Raw genomic sequence first — 21,904 nt, 5'->3', positions numbered from 1 at the left:
GGCAGGCAGCATAAGCATGAGGTCATAATGACCAGTCTTTGAATGACCAGGCAACATTAGCAACAGGTCACAATGGCCAGTGTGTAGTAGATTCACAGTGGTGGGGGCACATTGGTCACTCTCCCTCTCTCTTATTCAATCAGGTGGCAATAGTAGTGTGTGGGCACAACTCTCTTTCTCACACATTCTGATATAAAGAAAAGCAGGACATTCCTGTTGAGATAGACAACAGCAGTGTGTGGGCAAGAGGAGGATGTCAGATTAAGTATGGTGGGATTCCACTCCTTGCTCATGGTGTGTGTAGGGGGAAGGGAATATGTTGATCAATGTCAGTGCCATTTGCCAACTATGGCTGCTGCTGTTTATTTTGGAAAGGTGTCAAATGTTCAGTAAGAAACTGGATGTCCCATGCTTCTTATTGTTTTAGGGAAAACCACAGTGGCTCCCCCCATCTCACCAGCAAAATCAGAAATGAGAACCACACCATGCTTCTGTAATGTAAATGGACAGCTGATAACAAGCGGTAAGGCAGACATATTTGAAATAACTTCCATGGACTTATTTTGTGTGTGTACTATTTATTTCACAAATAATCATTGCAATCTTTGCAGCTACATATTGTTGTGAGTTTGCGTGGCGGGGGGCAGGCTATATGTCTGAGCTCCTTCAAATTCCTTGATCCAGCAGGGATTCAAATCACTGGAATAGCCAGGCAAGTTTTTTGGTAATGGCCCATGTATGGGCTGTTAAGGTAATAAAGGGAATGGTTTGCACCAGAGAACAAATGGGTTCCTCCCTCCAACTGTCTCTTAGTTAGAAAGACAAAGAGTTGAGTTGCATATGTGAGGTAGAAGCTGCAGGCTGGGCAGCTGAAAGACAGAGCTCTGCTTGATTTCTGCTTGAATCCAAGGCTGTGGCTAGGGAAGAAGTCAGACCTTCTTGGAGTGTTAATGCTGTGAGCCCATCCATCTTAGGCTCAGATTGTATATGTGTGTAAAAAGCACACCCATATATCATAAAGACATCCCAGACTCCACTGTACCTCATTCCAAGGAAACCAAACTCTGTGTCAGCATCTGGAATCCCTGGAATCTTGCATCACTCAGTGATTGGGGTAGTGTGCAACAATACCATTAGGTCCCCCCCCCCCAAAAAAAAAAAATACAAAGGAACAATCACAGTTTCTCACCATTTAGTTCAGGGTGGCTAAACTGTGGCCTGTGAACAAATTCCAGTTTCCTAAAACATTTTTTTGAGAATCCCTTCCAAAATTTGTCCTTGACATTTCTTTTAACCTGTATTGAAAAGTGAAAATTGGGTTGTATCAATTAAGTCATACTTTAGAGTAGATACGCAGAAAATAATGGACTTAAATTAGTCATGGCCATTACTTTTAATGGGTCTACTTTGCATGTGACTGGCACTGGATACAATTTTTAAGTAATCATTTGTTTACTTTAAGTCTACTAATTTCAGTGGGTCTGCTTCAATTATGACTTAGGAGGTGAGAAAACACACACACACACAGTGTACTACTACTACTACTTATAACAACAACAACAACAACAACAACAACAACAACAACAACAACAACAACAACAGTAATGATAACTACAGTTCTTACACCATCCACTTTTACACTTTGAACGCTCTTCCTTTGACATGGAGCCATCAGATGGCTTGCCATGAATCAGTGTTGCCTTCTGGCCAAAATACTTAAGCCACCCCAATTTAGAACATCAAATGGACTGAACATCCTATCCAATGAAGTGCCATTGATCTAATTTTTACTATCAGCAGCCTGACAGCTTTGATGAAAGTGAGTATCTGGTTGTGTTTTCAAAATTTTCAGATGCACAGTTAAAAAATATGACCCATGAAAACACATGCTTGAATAACTTGCTTGTTGGATTTTTTTCATGACTTTTACATTTTTCCTGTTGCGTGAACTGCACCCTTATTTTTTCTGAATATATTCATCCAAAATCTGTACAAATTAATAATTATTCTTGGCATTGGGTGATGATTGGTGTTTTATTTTTTAAGTGGATGATTCTCTGCTTTATAATGTGTGTATCTCATCACACACACACACACACACACACACACACAATGTTGCTGTTTGTTCTAACTCTTCCTCTTGATTTCTAGGCAGTAGCCAGTTTGTGACAATGGATACTTCACGTTGGTGTATTTATGCCTTTTGTAATACATCATGCCAGATTGAATTCAACTATGGAGAATGTATCTCATTCTATACCACTCCTGTCCCAAGCAAGCCTGCCATGATCCCCAGCAGACCTTGTAAGGGGAATAATCAGAACTGTGAGAAAGAGCCGCCTCCTTACTCTAAAGTTAAAGCTGCTTCTTCATTTACTCCTGGGAGTGATTGCACTGACCTCATTCCTCCTAGAAAGGTGAGCAAGCAGCACTGCTGATACTACAAGCGTAGAATGAAAAGTGTTTGTTGCTGACATATTTGTTCTTGAGAAACATATAATAAATAGATAGGTAATAGTTTGTTTGCAGTCCTGGGCCATAACAAAATGACAATATAATTTACAAATGCCTAGCGCTGCTGTACACATAAAAGAAAACATATAGCTCAGTGTGGCATTTCACAAAATATCATTAGACACATTGATTCAAATATCAAACACATTAGGGTAAAAATGTTCGAACATTTACAGCTACTAACTACTCTTCTGGCAATGTCAAAAATCTGAATAGCTCTGTGATAGATAAATAAGATTTCCCTGACACGGAGAGAGGAAAATTTGGGAGATGATGATGAAAATTAACATACAAAATGAATGAAATATATAATAATAATGAAAACTTATTGAGAAATGAGCCTTATTCATCCAGTTTTAAAATGACCAAATTAGAGATGAAATATTTACATTAATTTAATGTAATGTGCGTGCATTGGCTTGAGTGTATTGGCGTGAGCACTTCTGCACCTGCACTGCACCAGCCTCCTGGCTGCCTTGCCTCTCTCCCCCTTCTGGAAAGTGGCAGTGGCACTGTCGCTGGGAATAATCTTGCAGCTGTGCCCCAACAGTGAAGCCCCTTCTGAAGTGGCAGCGAGGATATGCCTCCACTGACCTTCTAAACATCGGGATGAAGCTGGTTCAGTACTCACAGAGAAACACGCCAACATTTAGGGAAGTACCAAAGCCAAGTGGCACAATAATCTCGTATACAGTGGTGCCCCGCAAGACGAATGCCTCGCAAGACGAAAAACTCGCTAGACGAAAGAGTTTTCTGTCTTTTGAGGTGCTTCGCAAGACGAATTTCCCTATGGGCTTGCTTCGCAAGACGAAACGTCTTGCGAGTTCTTGCGAGTTTTTTTCCCTCCCCCCCTTTTCTAAGCCGCTAAACCGCTAATAGCGCTAATCCGCTAATCCACTAATAGCCGTGCTTCGCAAGACGAAAAAGCCGCAAGACAAAGAGACTCGCGGAATGGATTAATTTCGTCTTGCGAGGCACCACTGTAGTTGTTGATGTCGTAATATTTTATTATTTCTACTTATAGAATTTGTTGCACTTTCTAGTCATGGAAATAAATAAATGATACAGTGTTTGAAAAAATCAGAGTTTTAACCAGCTGAAAAAGCTGACAGCCCAAGTTAGTACTTACAGCTTCTCCCTGCCAATAGTATCAAAGGTCTATGAAAGCAATAGGCAAATGCCTCTTCCTCACCAACATATATATTTTATATAGTGTGAACAACAAAGCAGCTGTCTATTGCCTGATCTAAAATCTGTTTCTTAAAGAAAAGCATGGTATTGCATAGAAATAGACAAGACTCAGTGACTTACTGATTGTGTTGTGTTATGGTGCAGTAAATATACTGAGTTAAGTTGAATTGACTGAGTACCAAGGCAGAGCAAATTGTACTGATTCCTTTTGTGGCTTTCTTTTATACATCAACAGTATCAAGAATTATGGAAATTTGAAAACTGCCAAATCGCCACTTGCTTAGGTGGAAAACATATTAAAGTATCTGATGTGCGCTGCCCACCTCAAAAGTCAAAGATCTGTGTCAATGGATTGCCACTTGTGAAAAACTATGATGCATCAGGCTGTTGTTGGGCTCTGGAGTGTCAATGTAAGTGATAATGGAACAAAGTGCTAATTCCATTGTTCTAAAGCAAAAGCAAAAATCTAGGAGGTCATGTGCTCCATTCAATTATAAATTAGTGTAAGATTAACATTTCTCTCATACCTAGGTAGGTAGGTAGAAAGATACAGAGCACACAAGCATCACAGTACCCCTTTAGCTTCTGTGGTCTTCTGGCTGTCCAGAATGGAGATCACAGAAGCTGCCCCAGCTGAGCTCCTGTGTTACATTGTGCATGCAGTTGTAGGCACTGGGAAGATTCACACAAGAGCAAAATGCAGCCTAAAATAACATCAGAACAAGCCCAATGAAACATTAGGGATAGCTGAAGCTGCCTTCTGCCAAGTCCAACCATTGGACCATCTAGTTCAGTACTGTCTGTGCTGACTGCAGCAGTTCTCCAAGTTTCCAGATGGAGTCTTTCAAGAGATTGAACCTGGGACCTTTTGCATGCACTGATGGGCAGGAGTCAGATATAGTTGTGTCAATCCAATGCGTAAGCCAATACCACTCACATGCTGTAACCGATAAAGTTGTGGCCAAAATTTGCCCAATTACATTAACCTAATATCTGTGTCCTTGTGTTTTATTCTTCAACGAGGGGGTGGTTACGGGGTCTCGACACGCAAGTGCTGGGTGAAGAACAAGGGTCCACATTTACTGCATCCATGATACCCACAGCAGCTGCTACATTTCCTTGATCCTTCTGGAGCTGTGCTCTTCAAGCTCCTTGCTATAGTACATTTTGAGGCTTTTGTTCTTGTAACTTTGATTTTATGTGTTGATATATGTGTGGTAGGCTAATGAATGGATGGTCTCCAACTTGAATGGATGGTTTGACAGGTGGATTTGACAGCTGTTTGGTTTACCTCTCCGAGCCTGTAGCCTTCTCATTCTAATTGTATGTGTTTGCTCATTTTAGGTGCTTGCAGTGGATGGGGAAATCAACACTATGTAACATTTGATGGATCCTATTATAATTTCCATGGGAATTGCACCTATCTGCTTATGAAACCAATCATACCTGGCTCTCAGAATTTCTGGATCTACTTGGACAATCACTATTGCGCTGCCACAGAGAGAGCTCTATGTTCTATGAGCCTTTTCATATTTTACAACCACTCTACGGTCATTTTGACACAAAGAGTTGAAAATGGAGAAGAAAGCAACCTGGTAAAACATTGATCAGATTCTCTGTGTGTAAACATAGCATTATATGACCACATATCAAACAAAGATTTCCTGTCCCACCCCCAGCAATAGTACTTCAGTTTATGAAGTAGCATTTTAAAGCTGTGTTCCCCTCACCAGAGTTAGAGCACAAAAATCACCTCTCTTAAAAAAACAAAGAAGTAGCAAACTGCACACCGCGGCAGGAGGGCAACCCATTTTCTATTACACAGATCTGAGATACAGTGGTACCTCAGGTTACATATGCTTCAGGTTACATACGCTTCAAGTTACATGCACTTCAGGTTACAGACTCCGCTAACCCAGAAATCGTACCTCGGGTTAAGAACTTTGCTTCAGGATGAGAACAGAAACCGTGCTCTGGCGGCGCGGCAGCAACAGGAGGCCCCATTAGCTAAAGTGGTGCTTCAGGTTAAGAACAGTTTCAGGTTAAGTACGGACCTCCGGAACAAATTAAGTACTTAACCTGAGGTACCAGTGTAAAGTGATCCTGTGGGTAAATTAGTGCTAGTGTAAATATACATAGTGCTAAGCATCTCATATATGTGTGTATCTTTTTCATCAGCTGGAAAGGTAATATAGCACTTCCTAGGAAGGCTATTTCACATACTATGTTTGACCTGCTCTGATTCTTCCAATGAATTACTTCTTAAGGTTCTATATAACAATAAAGAAATCACACCAAGTTTTTCAAAAGATGGCATTGACATCACCAACTCTGGACACTACGTTGTGGTGAAAATACCTGAAATGGGCCTTTATGTCACCTATACTCGCCTTGCTTTTCAAGTAAACCTGCCTTTCAGCACTTTTCATAACAATACTGAAGGGCTATGTGGTAAGTATTGGCTACAACTAAAGAGTGAATGCACCTGATTTATGTTTATAGCCTTTTATTTCAGTCATTACTTTTGATTTTAAATATTTGTTGGTACTGGAGAGAGACAAAGGAGAGAGAAAGAAACAGCGTTCCATACATAGGAGGCAATTCCTAGGAGCCGAGGTCCCTTCATTCTCCTCATGCTTTGTTCACCAATTTTTTATATGTAGAAGTCCATATATTTGGACTTCTCCCTCCTTCTTTATTTCTTCTTTCCTCTTGGTTATATACGCAGAGGAGAATATCCAGAGCATCAATAAAAGAGGCCCTCTAGTTTACTTTAAATCAGTATGTGAAATTTAGTATTCCCTGTGTGTCTTTCGCCTTCTTGTCCCTTGGTTACCAGGCTCACATTACTTGTTCCAACCCACTGCCATGCCTTTCCACCCTATTGCTATTTGCATTGGTGGGGAGAGGGGGGCAAGCAATGTTTATTTCCACAGACTCAATGGGTAAGAAATTGCCACTTTCCTTTGTACTAGACGGTTTACAGATGCTTGTGCCTTCCTAGCCTTTGCTTGAAGTGACCTTCTTATCTTGACCAGGTACGTGCACCAACAAAAAGACAGATGATGCAATGAAAAGGAATGGCAAGATTGCAGATTCTTTCACAGAAATGGCAATGGACTGGAAAATGATGGACCTCATCACTAGACATTGTGATGCAGGGCAACACTTGGCACCTTTTCAGACTCAAATGTCACCATCCAAAATGGCCGCCTGTGTAGTGCCTCCCCTATGTAAACTTATCTGGTAAAGCACACTTTTAATGAATGTTACATTTAATGAATGTTACATAAACTGAGGTTCCTCTTTATTTTGGTCACTTAAATCCTGCGCAGCAACATTTACTATTCCCAGGGTAGCCATCTTAAGATGGACACCCAAGTGTTGAGGCAATTAAATTTGGTTGTTGCTTTTAAGTTTGCTGAAAAATTAAAAATAATAATAATAGGTATGCATGTTTTCAAGTTTAATTTTGAAGTAGAAATACCCATGTGAACTCCATTAAGTTGCTGTAGAAAAAACTAGCTAAGGAAGGTTATGCACCAGCTCAAAGTGAGTGTGTGTTGGTAATGATGCAAAGCACAGTTCGCTGTAATTATAATAGACATGTATTTTATGCTGGATTATTAGTATAAGGTATGGTAGCATTTAAGTAAGTGTTACTCATGCTAGACTCAGAAATTAACAAAGCTGAGTTGACCAAATCCATTCATTTCAGTGAGTCTAGTCTGACTAGTATTGGGCAGAATCCATAGCTGTTCTCTTAAGTAAGTCTTACAGTCAGCAAGTTTAGAATAATAACAGATCTCCATCCTTAATTATTTTGTCTCTCTCTTATTTGGAACACATTAGTTCACTCTGTAAATAAACTTCATTTTTTAAAATTAAACAAGGAGTTTTACAGAATGTCACAATGATGTTCCGCCACGGCCGTACTATGATGCCTGTGTTGTGGATGGCTGCTCTTCACCAAAGCAGAACATGGAATGTGGAAGTCTCCAGGCCTATGCAGCCTTGTGTGGGTCCCATGGGATCTGTGTAGACTGGAGAAGCAAAGCCAACAGGAAGTGTGGTGAGCTGAATGACATCCCAGGAGAGGGTTGTTGAGGGTTACTCCTTTTTATCAGCTGACATGTTCTTGATCTGTTATCTGCTGGCTCTACGAGCCTAAAATAAGCTCCTCTCAGGAACACTGAGATCTGAATTCCCAAAGTATAATGTTAGTTTGAAAAGAAGGTCCAAATTGCAGTCTTCTAGTTTAGGGCACTTCATCCCTATAAATCTGTGTCCAGTTGAACATGATATAAATCATTAGATGTAGAAAACCAGCAACTCAGAAAACCTGTAAGGATTAGAATATGAAACAGATTATCTTTTGAAGTGGGGAGATTCTGCACTGAGGGCTATACCATTTTAGACAGAAGGCTGCATGACTGAATGCTCACACTAAAATAAATAAATAAATAAATAAGGTAAAGGTAAAGGTACCCCTGCCCGTACGGGCCAGTCTTGACAGACTCTGGGGTTGTGCGCCCATCTCACTTAAGAGGCCAGGGGCCAGCGCTGTCCGAAGACACTTCTGGGTCACGTGGCCAGCGTGACATCGCTGCTCTGGCGAGCCAGAGCCGCACACGGAAACGCCGTTTACCTTCCCGCTGGTAAGCGGTCCCTATTTATCTACTTGCACCCGGAGGTGCTTTCGAACTGCTAGGTTGGCAGGCGCTGGGACCGAGCAGCGGGAGCGCACCCCGCCGCAGGGATTCGAACCGGCGACCTTTCGATCGGCAAGCCCTAGGCGCTGAGGCTTTAACCCACAGCGCCACCTGCGTCCCTATAAATAAATAAATAAATAAATAAATAAGGAAAGTAGGCTTCTTCCTAATGTACTAGTTTTGTGGATACAACAAATTTTTGCAGGGTAGCACCAGCCATTGGCATTATTAGGCAGCTTTTGAGGTTCAGTGCCTTGAGCTTAACCCAGAGATGACCCTTGACTTCTGCATCACAACAACAGCCACAACAGCCTACCCTCTTTGAGTTGCAGTGAGATTTAGAAGATTGGGTCTCTCTCTCTTCTACAGAGAAAATGGGATCCCCCTGACTCGGTACTATATTATCAACTGTTGTACTGGTAGATCCTCTACTCCCTTTCCTCATCCACTGTGCAGACACAGAGTAGCCAACTCCTAGGGGCCATGGGGTCTTTGCCCCCCAATAAAATATTTGAGGGGGCCAGGTTCCCCCAAAGTTGTTGGGCATTGCCATTCAAATGGTGTGTGTGCACTGCATCATGTGAGGAAATATATTTCTATCAATTCCTACGTGGACCAATTTGATCCACACACCTCAGACAAATGTATGAATTAGAATGTAATTTTCATTCAGAGTTTACACTTCTCTGAATTTCACAATACAGTTGTTGTATTAAAAAATCAAAATACATTCTTAAATGTGATTTTTAGGATAAAATAGAAATGTGTTCACTGAGATAAAATACATATTTAAATAAAAACATTTGTTTAATTAATGTGGAAATGGGACAGATTGGATTTATGAATGAAAAAATGCACAATTGACATGGAACTGAAGCAGATCAATGTGTTCATCCTTACCAAGTAGCGACAAGTGTTGTTTGCCACTGCCACATCCATTTGCTCATCCGTACAAGATTATGGCTAGTACACAAAGAACCCCCCCCCCCCCAAAAAAAAACAAACAAACAGTGGAGCAGGACAACCCTGCATCCATCAAAATATATGTGAATGAAACTACCCCGCTCAATCTGCATGAATATTTTCAGTGGAATTGCTTCCTAGAATTTGTTCTAGCTTTTTAGAACGTAAATGCACTCTGAATGAAATTTGTCAATATTTCACAGAACTCAGATGCTCTCGGGATCAAATCTATAAGCCATGTGGAAGAATGGAAAGGCTCACTTGCAATAGTGGGTGAGTAACTGCAAGACAAATCTTTATCAAATGGTGTGTGTGTGTGTGTATGAATAACTGAATAATTGATCAGTGACCTTTCCTTTATCCTGTTAACACAATCCTACAGAAAAAATGCTGTTGGTGCAAATCCAGCAAAAGTTGACATTCCAGGAATCCTTGTTGAAGGATGTTTCTGTCCGGATGGAATGATCCAATTGAATCACCATGATAGTATCTGTGTTTCTGTCTGTGGTAAGGAAATTGGGGGAAATTGGGAATACAGTTGGCCCAAGATGCCCATATGAGACTGCCCACCCACACCAGCTGCCTATGCAGCATGTAGGTTGCATGCTGGATTAGTGCAACCTAGAAAGGATCAGGAAGCAATGAAGCAAGCACTATGGGAAGAAAAACTGGGAAAGGAAGTTAGCTATATTAGCTTGGATAAAATGCCCCCTTAGAACAATCCTTGCATGATGATAGAGCAAGCAGGAAAATGTCACAATTTAGAAATGTGAGCAATGCATTTTTCGGCCGTGGCTCTCTCATGATTTTTCATATGACATACACCCTTTCAGGGTCCTGATTTGTATATGAATGTATCTTCAGTGTTGTTAACTTTATTTCTGAAATGGTCTGTCTCATATTCCAACTGTTTTAACTTGTAGGCTGCACAGGAACTGATGGACTATTGAGACAGGTAAGGAGGAGTGCAGAAGATGTGTTCTACAGCTGATATACAGCCAGAATAATATTTTGCACTCTGCCCACAAGCTAATACTGCCTAAAATTGCTGAACACTGGCACAGATCAAATACGATGCAAGAACCAATGCAAGAAGACAAACTATCACAGCATTCTGTGCTTATTATGGTTAGCCAATATAGTGCAAGAGTTTATTTGTCATGCACATTCTACAGCAGGTTGGGAACTCACATGTCATGGTTTCATATTAGTTAACTTATCCATAGAAGAATGAGAAAAGTTGGCTCCTTAACGGTAGATTGAGAAACAACTGGGTGAAGTTACTGCACAAGTAAGGGATGCAGGTGGCGCTGTGGGTTAAACCACAGATCCTAGGGCTTGCCGATCGGAAGGTTGGCAGTTCAAATCCCCGTGACGGGGTGAGCTCCCGTTGTTCGGTCCCTGCTTCTGCCCACCTAGCAGTTTGAAAGCACGTCAAAGTGCAAGTAGATAAATAGGTACCACTCCGGCGGGAAAGTAAACGGCGTTTCCATGCGCTGCTCTGGTTTGCCAGAAGCGGCTTAGTCATGCTGGCCACATGACCCAGAAGCTGTACGTTGGCTCCGTCGGCCCGTAAAGCGAGATGAGTGCCGCAACCCCAGAGTCGGTCACAACTGGACCTAATGGTCAGGGGTCCCCTTTACCTTACCTTACTGCACAAGTGCAACAGAATTTCCCTTTTCTCTCCTCCCCCTGTGTATGCCTCTGCACTCCCTCCAAATCTGCTCTGAGGTATCACCCAAACATCTAGAGCAGATTAAGGCAGAGGTGTACAGGGAAGGAGAAGGAGAGGAAGTTTCACTGCACAAGTGGAAGTTGTTCCACTCATTCAGTGACTGTGCTAGATTCAACCCACTATGCCTTTGTTTGAGGAAGGAAAGTGTACAAAAACACTAAGTAGTTTCAAAACAACTCTACAGTAGACACACTTCCCCACAGGTCTATCTAGCTCAGAACTGTCAATGCTAGCTGGCATTTGCTCTCCAAGATTTCAGATAGGAGTCCATCCCAGTCTTACCAAAGCATGTACCCTGTCCCTGAGCTGTGGTCTTTCCCCATCAAAAACTCTAGCAGAAACTCAGCCCCAGAATGATTAATTACTCTGGTCAACATTTTTTCCTTTTTTCCTTTTTTGAACATTTATTATACAGCCAGGAGAGAGGTGGGAAAAAGATTGTCAGGTCTGCACCTGTAGCAAGGACACACTGGATATTTCTTGTTCCCCCCACATTTGTGCAAGATCTCCGCCAATCACTTGCACAAGGGAAGGATTTGTACCTATAGTGCGGATACAGCCAGAAGATCCCTGCTGCACAGAGATAGTGTGTGGTAAGCAAGTACTTCAGTAAGATAGATAGATAGATAGATAGATAGATAGATAGATATAGATAGAATTTTTATTAGATTTTCTGTTTTACAATTTTAAATACTCATTTAAACATCCTTACAATATCGATGACTTCCCTTCTTCTCTTTCCACGGTTCATTTTGTATACCATAAATCCCTGCATATTTTACATAAACTAAACCATTCATTATTCCATTATTACATCCATCAAAACTTATTTACATTGTTGAATTTATCTTAATGCTGCCAGCGTTATCAAGTGTACACAGTTGCCCCCCATATATTCACAATAAACATTGCCCAATCTTCTTTAAATGTATGTTCTTCTTGTTCTCTTATTTACTTCAGTAAGTTTTAGGGATGCATTTACTAATGCAGAACAAAGACTGTATGCTTTCTGGAATAATGTACAGAGAATGCATGCTGTCCTCACTGCACCAGTTCTGCATGAGTAATCCAGAATATTTTGTTCAAAAATATTCATCATCACCAGCTGGTGTGGTGCAGTGGTTAGAGTGCTGGACAAGGACTGGGGAGACCTGGGATCAGTTTCCCACTCAGCCACGAAGTACATGTATCAGTCATTCTCAGCCTTGCCTATCTAACAGGGTTGTGTAGAGAAAGAACCATGTATGCCACCTTGAGCTTGGGTGGTGGGGTATAATGTTTATAGGTAAATAGTATTTTAAAAAGCAGTAATAGGTTGTTGCCAGCCCATGAAGAATAGAGGGTTTCTTTACCTACAACATTATCGAAATGCAAGAAAAAGTGAATGCCTCATATTTTATCTGTTTCTTCATTCACAGAATGTAATGAAAAGTCGTGTCCTCTAACCAAACAGAAATGCAATCCAGGCTTCCAAATTGTAGCAACCACTTCTGATGGTGCCTGTTGTCCCATTCATGTCTGTAGTAAGTACTAAATTCACATACATGTCATTTTTGGAGTGGAAGCACAGTTAAGCAACATACACACTACCCTATGTGTATAGGGGAAAATATACCGGTAGGTCCACACACCCCAATCTGGAATCATTCACGCTCATCCTGTACATGCTGCTTTAAATCTAGATTGATTTTACATAATGCCACCCAAGGAGGTAGGAGTTGTTACTTGGTATGTGTTTGAAAACCCTTCCCTTGAGTGGCTTTTTCTACCTCTACATACCCTGGGTAAATGAAAAGGGATCATGGTGTACACCCATCCACCTCATTATTAGGCAGGTGTGGATACTAACACCTACACCTGTTTTCAAATGGGCACCCTATGGGGAAATGCAGAATCAATCTGCAATGAGCTTTTATTTTTGGAATGAAACTAGTTTCCGAAGAAGCACTCTTCTGGGGCAAAATATACACAATAGATCTAGACTGAGTGTTGACCACGTTGAAAAAACATGTGCTCTCTCTCCATTGATTTTAGAATAACATGCTATCTGTGTATGTGTGCAGCCTTAGTCACAAAATGCTAAAAACACATTTGGCTATAATTATGTGTATTTTCACTATCTGGATCAAAATGCTTTGTTACTAATTTGTGAGTGATTCTTCTCTACAACTAATATAGTAGAAAAAGAAGAAAAGAACCCAGGAAATCCATAGGAGAGAAGTCAAGAAAATCTCAGCATTTCTGAGCATTATTTTTCTTTTACTTACAGAACCAAAAAATGTTTGTGTATCTAAAGGAATTGAGTATCAGGTAAGGTCTGCTGCTTGCTTTAATTCACTGCTATGATATTCATTTAGTTCAGGGGTGGGAGAACTTTTTAACCTAAAGGGTGGGCTCTTTAGTGCCCTCAATGGGCTATTACTTTTATAGCTGCTTTTTAAAATATGCAAATGAAATTTGAAATTTAATATAGTGTCTTCTTTGGCCTTGAAAATCCAATAATTATTTTAATGCTAGCTGTTAGTCTTTGAGTTATATCCAGCTATTCTGAATAGACCCATTGAAAGCAGTGTATTTAGAACTAAAGTCCATTGATTTCAATGGGTCTAGTTTGAGTATGACTTTGTTAAATACACCCTTTCACTAATCCCATGCTGCTTAATAGCATTTCTGTGTTAATATGCTGGATTTACTTACCAGATTCTTCCCCTTCTGCTTTACCATCTCTCGTTTAAGCCTGGATCAGTGGTACCTTCAGACTATTGTGATGAATGCTTTTGCACTGTAACACAGGATCCTAAAACCCAAACCAATAAAATTAAGTGCACTCCAATTAATTGTTCTACTGAATGTCAACAGGTAGGTAGACACACTGATGACTAACTTCTCCTCTGTTGCTGATTCAGCTTACCTTGCCATTGTTATTGTGGTTAGACAAATGTAGTGAACAGCAGCTGGTTGGAAAATGGCTTCCCTACTACAGTAGTTAACAGCAACAACAATTCCCGAGAGAAGCACTGGGAGAAAGCTTCCATAAAAGGTTGCTTTTCCATAGAGAGAAAAGCAGAAGATCTGATGAATCTTATGTACATTATGGGCAAAGCACCTTGAAGATGATCCATCATTGCATATAACAGACTAACACATAGTGATTCCAAAAGATGGGGGTTAAGTAAAATAACACCAGAATGGAAATTTAGGGGAGAGCTGTGATGCCTACCATTAACACCAGCTAGTTAATAAAAATGCTAGATAATGATCACATTTGGTTCAGATACTAAGCCTGATATTTCTTGAGCTAGACAGAATAGGAAGCCTGAAGGACAATTCTGGGGATTAAAGTAGTTTCTGGGCTTCCAGTCAAAACTCCAGATTCCACCCCAAACTGGGAGGTCCATCAGAATCTGAAGTAGGGGTTGCCCAAAATCTAAAAATCACTTGCAAAAATGTGAACGTTAGTCAAAACTGCATGGAAAAATGTGTTTATAAGGAGAAATGCTGGTGAATTTCCATGAGGATTTTCTTTATAACGCAAAATGTGGACCACTGAATTTAAGACTGGAAAAACGCGAAACTGGGGGAATTGAAATTGGCAGCTCCTTCCATCCCTTCCATCAGCATCTTTTCATCCTCAGGGGTTCCACTATATCCAGAAAGAAGGAAAATGCTGTGGTGAATGTGTGCAGACAGCATGTGTGACAAAGCTTTCACCTGGGATAGTGACCATTGAGGTATGTGTTTACCTTCTTTATGAGTACAGTGGTACCTTGGGTTACAGACGCTTCAGGTTACAGACCCCGCTAACCCAGAAATAGTACCTTGGGTTAAGAACTTTGCTTCAGGATGACAACAGAAATCACATGGCAACGGCACACCAGCAGCAGAAGGCCCCATTAGCTAAAGTGGTACCTGAGGTTAAGAACACTTTCAGGTTAAGAATGGACCTCCAGAACGAATTAAGTTCTTAACCCAAGGTACTACTGTAATTGTTTTGTTGTGGCCATATTACTCAGTTAGCTCAAAAACACAATTTTAAGGAGACTTCTCTTTGAATGCTTCATGTGTAACAATAGAATAAAATGCCTTCATGAAATTAGATTTTAGCAATAGTGAGATACTTCTATACATTCCAAAATACAGGTATTGAAGAAAACAACTTTTCATACAGATAGGACAGGCACTAAGGAAGAAAGATTTGCAGCTGACTTAAGTTCACCCAGGATGTCTGTGGGAAAGGAGGGAATTTGAACTGACCCTCCTGATCTTCAGAACAGGAGAGAAACCACCAGTGAATGCCGTGGTTAAAACATAACTTCCTATTCTATTTCTGTAGTCAGCCACTATCAAGCCAAACTAGGCACTGCACCATTCATGTAATGAACACTTGCGTGAGGGGCTTTTACAAAATAAAATGTAGGAAAATCTAGATGAAGATCAGCTCTTTTGCTCAATAGCACCTATTTCTGGATATTCTTTTCTACTACAGGTTGGGAAGACCTACAAGGATCCACAGGATAACTGTACTCAGTATCTATGCACCAGGGTATCAGATCAATTTATACTGAGTACCACAATAATATCTTGCCCAGTGTTTGATCGATCAAACTGTGTCCCAGTGAGTATTATTATAGCAGTGCTTACTTTTATCAGTTCAACTCACATTTCTTATTATTTACCCATTTGGCTTCCAGAGCCAGACAGAAGGAGGCCGGCTGGATTGTGTTTGGGGATCTATGTCACTAACCCACTAACAGGTAGCTCAGTCGGTTAGGGCAGGGTGCTCATAATGCCAAGGCTGCAGGTTCAATACCTGTATGGAACAGCTGCATATTCCTGAATATTGACTTCAGGTTATGATTGGTTGCGAGTGAAATAAACCATCATTGCTGGTTAGCCTTCCAGAGTTAGCTGCGAGGAGCAGGAAGGAACAAAGCAGGTGCAAAATGGATGGATTTAAAGATTTATAATCTGTACATAAAGGAGGAAAAGGAGTGACATGCAAAAAAAAGAAGAAGAAATATTAAGATGTGAAGCACTAATATTATAATGTGACATATTCTCATGTTTCTTTTCAAAATAGGCAACTATTCAAACTGCTGCTGATGGATGCTGTGAGATATGTGAGTATGTTCTTTACAATAGTTGATGAATGAAAGCGAAAGAGCTTTTATAAAGTCCCAGTTTGCACAGAACCAGTGCTTTTTTTCTGAGGGTATGCAGGGGTACACATACCCCTAAACATTTTGTGAATCTTTGTACTTTTGTCCATTTACTGTATTTATTTTTCTGATTTGAACTATAAAATTGTGATTTTCTTGAGTCAAAATGAGAGTACCCCTAAACATTTTTTAAGAAAAAAAGCACTGCACATAACTGTCAGGAACTGGCTGGATGAGGAGGGGGGGCGCTGCCCTTCCAAGAGCCCCCCAGGGATGACACAGAGGAAAGAGACTTGGGCCCAGGACATGGAGGACCAGTCTGCAGAAGGGGCAAGCTGGGAGGTGATCGAAGCAGGAGGTTTGCGTGAACATGGAGAGTCAGAAGAAGAAAGCCATTCCAGGACAGGGCTGGGCACCGTGAGCTCAGACTTACAGCAAGGAGCCAGATACTGCCTCTGTTGCTCAGCAGTCCTGCTCCAGCTAGCACTCCTCCTCCACTGACACCCAGATCATGAAGAGTCCTGCCCATTGCTGAGCAACGGGCCAGATGGGCCCAGAGGGGAATCCCTCTCCCTTGCTGCAGTCTATGGCTACTTGAGAGGAGTCCAGAATGAGGGAAGGGGGGGGGCAGATGCCACTTCCAGCAATGTCTTCAACTAGGGGAGACTAGCCTAGATGAACTTGGTTGTGCTTTTACTTTTGTGAATAAAAGCTATTTGCATTTCATGTCTCGAGTCCTTTTCCTAACCTGTGGAAGAACCTGCAGTCTCTTGACAGCCCCTGGACAATGACACAAAAGCAAACCACAAAACCACAATGGAATGCCAGTAAAAATCCATTTCTCTAATCTGTTTTCTGTGATGTCAGCTGATTAATAACAATAGCATTAGAGCAAAAAGAAGAGCTATCTAAAGTTCTTCAAAGAGGCCTGACCAAACCAAAATGTTTATTCGGCTTTACGCCCATCATGAAACACAACACAACAAAACAAATCAAATAAAACAGCGGACTCATACAAGCCACAAGTAGTATAAGACAGTTTACAACTCACAAGGACAAATATCAGCCATTCATAAGAAAAGTTTAAGATTAAGATTAAAATTAAAAAAAAATTTTTTTGCACTACACTAAAATCAATATCTGATGTCGTTATAGAAAATTCTTATAACTATCAATAATCAGCTAACATTCCATTCCGTCTCTTGTACGAGAGGACGGCTGTTAGGAATTCAAAGAGGCCTGTTAAATCTAGGGCAGGGGAAAATATTTGATTCAGTTTGTGTTTAAAGCTGAATCTATCAAAATTGCACTTTCCATAACAATATGAGAACCAAAACAGAATCATCCTTTGAAATGCACACTTATTTGAATTTTACAATGTAGCCCTGCAACCAAACAATGTCTACAGAAATGCATATATTAGGTGTGTGTGTGTGGAATGAGCAGCTACATTTGAAATGATAGATAAAACTGCTTTTAAGTTCAAAGCTGCTGGTTCCTGATAGTTTCAGTTCCAATCAGGTAAAGTTATTTGAGTTTCCCTTTCATTTTCAGGTACCCCCTTGTCACATAATTGTACAATTAACCTGAAGAGGCAATTCATTGTTTATAAGAATTGTAAATCAGCCAGGCCTATCAACGTTCCTTCCTGTGGAGGATCCTGCAACACCTACTCTGTGTAAGTAAAAGATTACTCCACCTGTCTTAGTCAACTTGACTTCTACAGCACAACACAGACACAGCATTCTCTCTTTGTGCCTCTTTGCTTACCATTTTCTGGAAATGAGCCTGGAGCACGAATATACCTCAGTTTTTGCCACTGCCACCCTCTGTAAAATAGCAAATAATAGTTGCACTATTAAGTCACCCTGGACTTGTAACAAGTAGTTGAGTTTCATATTTGCCCACTTTGCACACACAGATATGTTGTTACCATATGGTTGCTTCACTACACATGCAGAGACTTTCAACATTTTATCATTTTACTGCAAGATTTATGGAAAAATAAGGTGAGCCAATGGCACAACTGCTTTAGTATGTGCACAAGGTCTCTATGGGTCAACCTGTCTGGCATGTTGCCACGAGTCCAGGATAATACAAATTAGCTGGCCGTCAAATTATTCTCCAAAGGCTGGTTTTTGATATAATGACACAATCACTTGACTGGATGCTCCAATAAATTAAACAAGAATGTGTTTCCCCTCCCCAGTGAAAAGTAGTGGTAACATGTTCCTTATTTTCCAAGGGTGTTACACCAAAAGAATAGGCACTGAGAGGCCTTTAGCAAGTTCTTTTAACAGCCTGTTAATTCAGTGCACAGGGGTAGGACCCCCAAAGTGTAGGTGGTATCTAAGCAGCTTGAGCAAGACCTAGGTTAAGATTTCAGAATCAGTCAGGTGTTGAATATAGCGGAAAGCTTCTGATAACCAGGACTCAAACTGTCACACTGTACAAAAGCACTGAATGTTGTGATCTACATGGGCATTTCTCTTTTGTGAGAGACACATGTATATACCCAGTGTCTTCTTATAGATCAGGCTACAACCTGTCAAGAACTCAGTGGGACTCTGCAATTCCTCTTTCTGTTTTTCCCCTGTTGTTTTGGTAGAGCTGGACAGCAGGAGAAGCAGCATGCACTCCTCTATTAGCAATGGAAGCAGATATCGATTAGGAAACCTTGCTGCTGCTTTTTTCTGCTGATAGTGACACTATTTATGAGTTTTATAAGCCACCTAATGGCTTACAAGCCACAGTCAAAGAAAGTTAACATTGTGCACAGATCTGGGGGGACAACAGAAGCGGAAGTAGAAGCAGAGTTTCCCAGAGATCTAAAATCACACAATCTCCATCCTTTTTCCTTCAATGTTTTTAGCATGGAACACTGGTGGGGAGGGAAGAAAGTGGAGCATAATGACCTAAACCAACTTTCACCCTCTAGATATTTTGGACTACAATCCCCACCAATCAGCATGACCAACAGTCAGGGGTGGTGGGAACTGTTGTCCAAAACATGTGGAGGGCACCATATTGATGAAGGCCGGGCTAAACCAAAAACACAGACCAGTGCACTTAGTTAATGAATAAATGCTAGAAAACTATTTCTTGGCTTACACCACTGGCTGCTTTTCGTGTAAAGAGGAACATCAGTCAAAACGTTTCACCTGTGCTTTCTCCCTCAGATATTCCTTTGACACTCACAAAATGAAGCATGGATGCACATGTTGCCATGCCACAAAATACCATGAAGTGAGAGTGGAACTGGTTTGCAGCAAAAGGAGGCATATGAAATACACATATCTTCATGTAGATGAGTGTAGCTGTGTGGAAACTAAATGCCCAACATAGAATCATGAACCAAAAAATGTTGGTGAAATGTTTTGTCTTTATTTGAATTATTCATTTTTTAAAAATTGCTTCAAGCAGTTGTGTGCAATTGTGTGTGTGTGTGTGCATGCATTCACATATCCATTTTTACTCCTGTAATATGAGATGTTTAGGATTTTTTTTACAAAGTGATTCATCCCTGTAATCATGTTTCTTATTCCAGTTGCTACAGGAAATTGAATGACAAAGAACAATGTTGATATTTGTCAAATAAACTATGTTTCCAAGTTGACTTGCTTTCTGTTGCAATAACCTCACCTAGATCAGCTACAGTATATCCTCTTCTCTTTCACTCTCAAAGACCTGACAGAGAAGAATTAGTAGTGTAAACATTCACAATGTGAACACACACCGTTAAAATCTTTGCAAGAAGATTGGTGAAAGACTTGGCTGGAAATTCATTGTGGAAGTCGGGAGGGGGGGGAGTGTAGCATTCTGGATCTGTAGAAACAAAGAACATTACTGTATTCAAAGTAAGAGTCGGACACAGTTATGAAAGAGGGTAGCCCCTACTCGCGTGTTATTATCATTGGAATTAAACAGTTGGTGTAGGGGCCACATGCACCACTTCCAGAGCCTCTTTCCCGACTATCTCTACTGACCAGCACAAAGGATGGATGGGGGCTTCTTGCTGCATTCAGGTAAATACACTGAGAAGCCTTGAAATGATGTGGAATGTGGGTAGGAGTTCAGTACTGGAGCTGCTAAGATGCTGAATGTGGGCAAAGGTCTGATATGGAGCCAAGGGTAGGGTGCAGACAAAGGTATTTAGCAGCGGGGGTGGCCTCTGCAACCTCTGCATGACCAGTTTAACCGCAACTCTGCTAACTCCTTCTGGATAAGATGTTGTGTGATTAACTCTCAGTTGTCTGATTCACCACCACACTGAACATAAGCTTCATGTTTTCCCCTCCCCACATTACTTCCTCCTCTGGGAGATATTTGGGACACAGTTACAACCAGTTTGTTTAATAGCTATTCCTAGCATAATTTCATTCACATCACTGAGTAGATGTTTTCCTTATACTCTTAACTGGTATTCGGTTGAGAGGAAATCTTCCTACCGTTCAGCTTGGCCAGTCACACTGGGCATTTGAGGGAATGGGGATCTTCCACTGCAAAGTGTGGTTTGGTTAGATTGGTGAAGTTATTTGCCCTACAAGTAGATGTTCTCTCCTTGTAGTGTACTGTGGTCCAGATTGGTTAGATCAGCTTACAGGAGATTGGTGTCCTGCCTTCCTTAGAGTCTATATGATAGAAACCCAGCATACAGCCATATGTTATTAGGGTAGCATTAAGCTATGGGAAACACCTGAGGTACAATAATATTCAAAAGTTGCCACACCTGCATGAAACTTCTAGGTTATACTGGACTCCAACACAGCTCTTTCTGCTGAGGAAACACTTTCTTTCCTGAATTCCAATAGTCTTGACTTATTGTGATTTCCCACAAGATCTCTCACACCACAAGCATTAGGCTAACACCCACTGAAGATTCACAGTGTGTTGTGGTTTATGTTTTGCTTTGCATCCCAACTTGGTTAGAAAGCTACCAAAAGCAGCTAGGAAAGCTTCTTTCACAGACTCTGGTTACAACTTCAAATACTGCATCATTATTTCATAAAAACAACAACAGGATAGATGTGGATTGTGGCTAACATCACATGTACACTGCTTCCCAAACCAACAGCGTGAGCATGCTCAGCGCAAAGGAAATAGTAGTAGTATGCACACAGCCATAAATTATATTTTTTTAAAAAATAATATTTATTAAAGTTCCAAAAAGGTTACAAGAATAAGAAAAAAAGAAAAAGAAGCAAAAAATACAAAATACAAAAAAGTAAAAACAATTAAAAACAAATCAACCTTTCCATGTCTTGACTTTCATTTACTTGTTTCCCTGACCTCCTCACACCTCCCTTTTTTGTATTCTAGTTCAATTAGTTATTTCAGCAAATCCTTTCCATTTTTGCTTTTATCTTAATAATTTATCTTAATATATTATAACTTTACATTCTCACCTATTAACAATCCATTTTTAAATACTCCTTTATAACATTACTGCTAAAACCACATAACTTCATTCCAACATCCTTCTAACATTCCTTAATTTTACAATGTTTCTGTAGATAGTCTTTAAATTTCTTCCAATCTTCTTCTACCGACTCTTCTCCCAGGTCTCGGATTCTGCCAGTCATTTCCGCCAGTTCCATGTACTCCATCACCTTCATCTGCCATTCTTCCCG

At 40.6% G+C, this 21,904-nt stretch overlaps 1 protein-coding gene and 1 long non-coding RNA gene across 10 annotated transcripts in view; one reads left to right on the top strand and one right to left on the bottom strand.

Annotated features, from left to right (window-relative positions):
- Positions 1-19,890, top strand: part of LOC307220913 (mucin-5B-like) — a 45,954-nt gene extending 26,064 nt beyond the window's left edge. For 8 of the 9 annotated variants that reach the window (XM_079985100.1, XM_079985099.1, XM_079985097.1 and 5 more), the window contains 19 exons: positions 428-523; positions 2,152-2,417; positions 3,941-4,115; positions 5,050-5,300; positions 5,973-6,156; positions 6,744-6,951; positions 7,599-7,777; positions 9,584-9,653; positions 9,763-9,887; positions 10,304-10,335; positions 11,531-11,708; positions 12,534-12,638; positions 13,385-13,425; positions 13,852-13,974; positions 14,751-14,846; positions 15,602-15,730; positions 16,196-16,235; positions 17,829-17,952; positions 19,454-19,890. In XM_079985100.1, coding sequence (XP_079841226.1) covers positions 428-523; positions 2,152-2,417; positions 3,941-4,115; positions 5,050-5,300; positions 5,973-6,156; positions 6,744-6,951; positions 7,599-7,777; positions 9,584-9,653; positions 9,763-9,887; positions 10,304-10,335; positions 11,531-11,708; positions 12,534-12,638; positions 13,385-13,425; positions 13,852-13,974; positions 14,751-14,846; positions 15,602-15,730; positions 16,196-16,235; positions 17,829-17,952; positions 19,454-19,619 — 2,588 coding nt within the window. In that variant the 3' untranslated portion in view covers positions 19,620-19,890. The remainder of the gene's footprint in view (positions 1-427; positions 524-2,151; positions 2,418-3,940; positions 4,116-5,049; positions 5,301-5,972; positions 6,157-6,743; positions 6,952-7,598; positions 7,778-9,583; positions 9,654-9,762; positions 9,888-10,303; positions 10,336-11,530; positions 11,709-12,533; positions 12,639-13,384; positions 13,426-13,851; positions 13,975-14,750; positions 14,847-15,601; positions 15,731-16,195; positions 16,236-17,828; positions 17,953-19,453) is intronic. The other variant, XM_079985101.1, reaches the window with a different exon arrangement.
- On the bottom strand, positions 7,784-20,420 carry LOC307221139. Its single transcript, XR_013841318.1, has 4 exons — positions 19,917-20,420; positions 18,045-18,103; positions 13,813-13,912; positions 7,784-8,047 (listed from the first exon to the last, which is right to left on the bottom strand). It is a non-coding gene; the product is annotated as an uncharacterized lncRNA (long non-coding RNA).
- Positions 20,421-21,904: the final 1,484 nt, after the last annotated feature.

The sequence above is a fragment of the Podarcis cretensis genome (genome assembly GCF_951804945.1).
Source record: "Podarcis cretensis genome assembly, chromosome: 1".
NCBI lineage: Eukaryota > Metazoa > Chordata > Lepidosauria > Squamata > Lacertidae > Podarcis > Podarcis cretensis.
The sequence above is the reverse complement of the archived record's forward strand: the minus strand, read 5'-3'. Positions and strand labels throughout refer to the sequence as shown.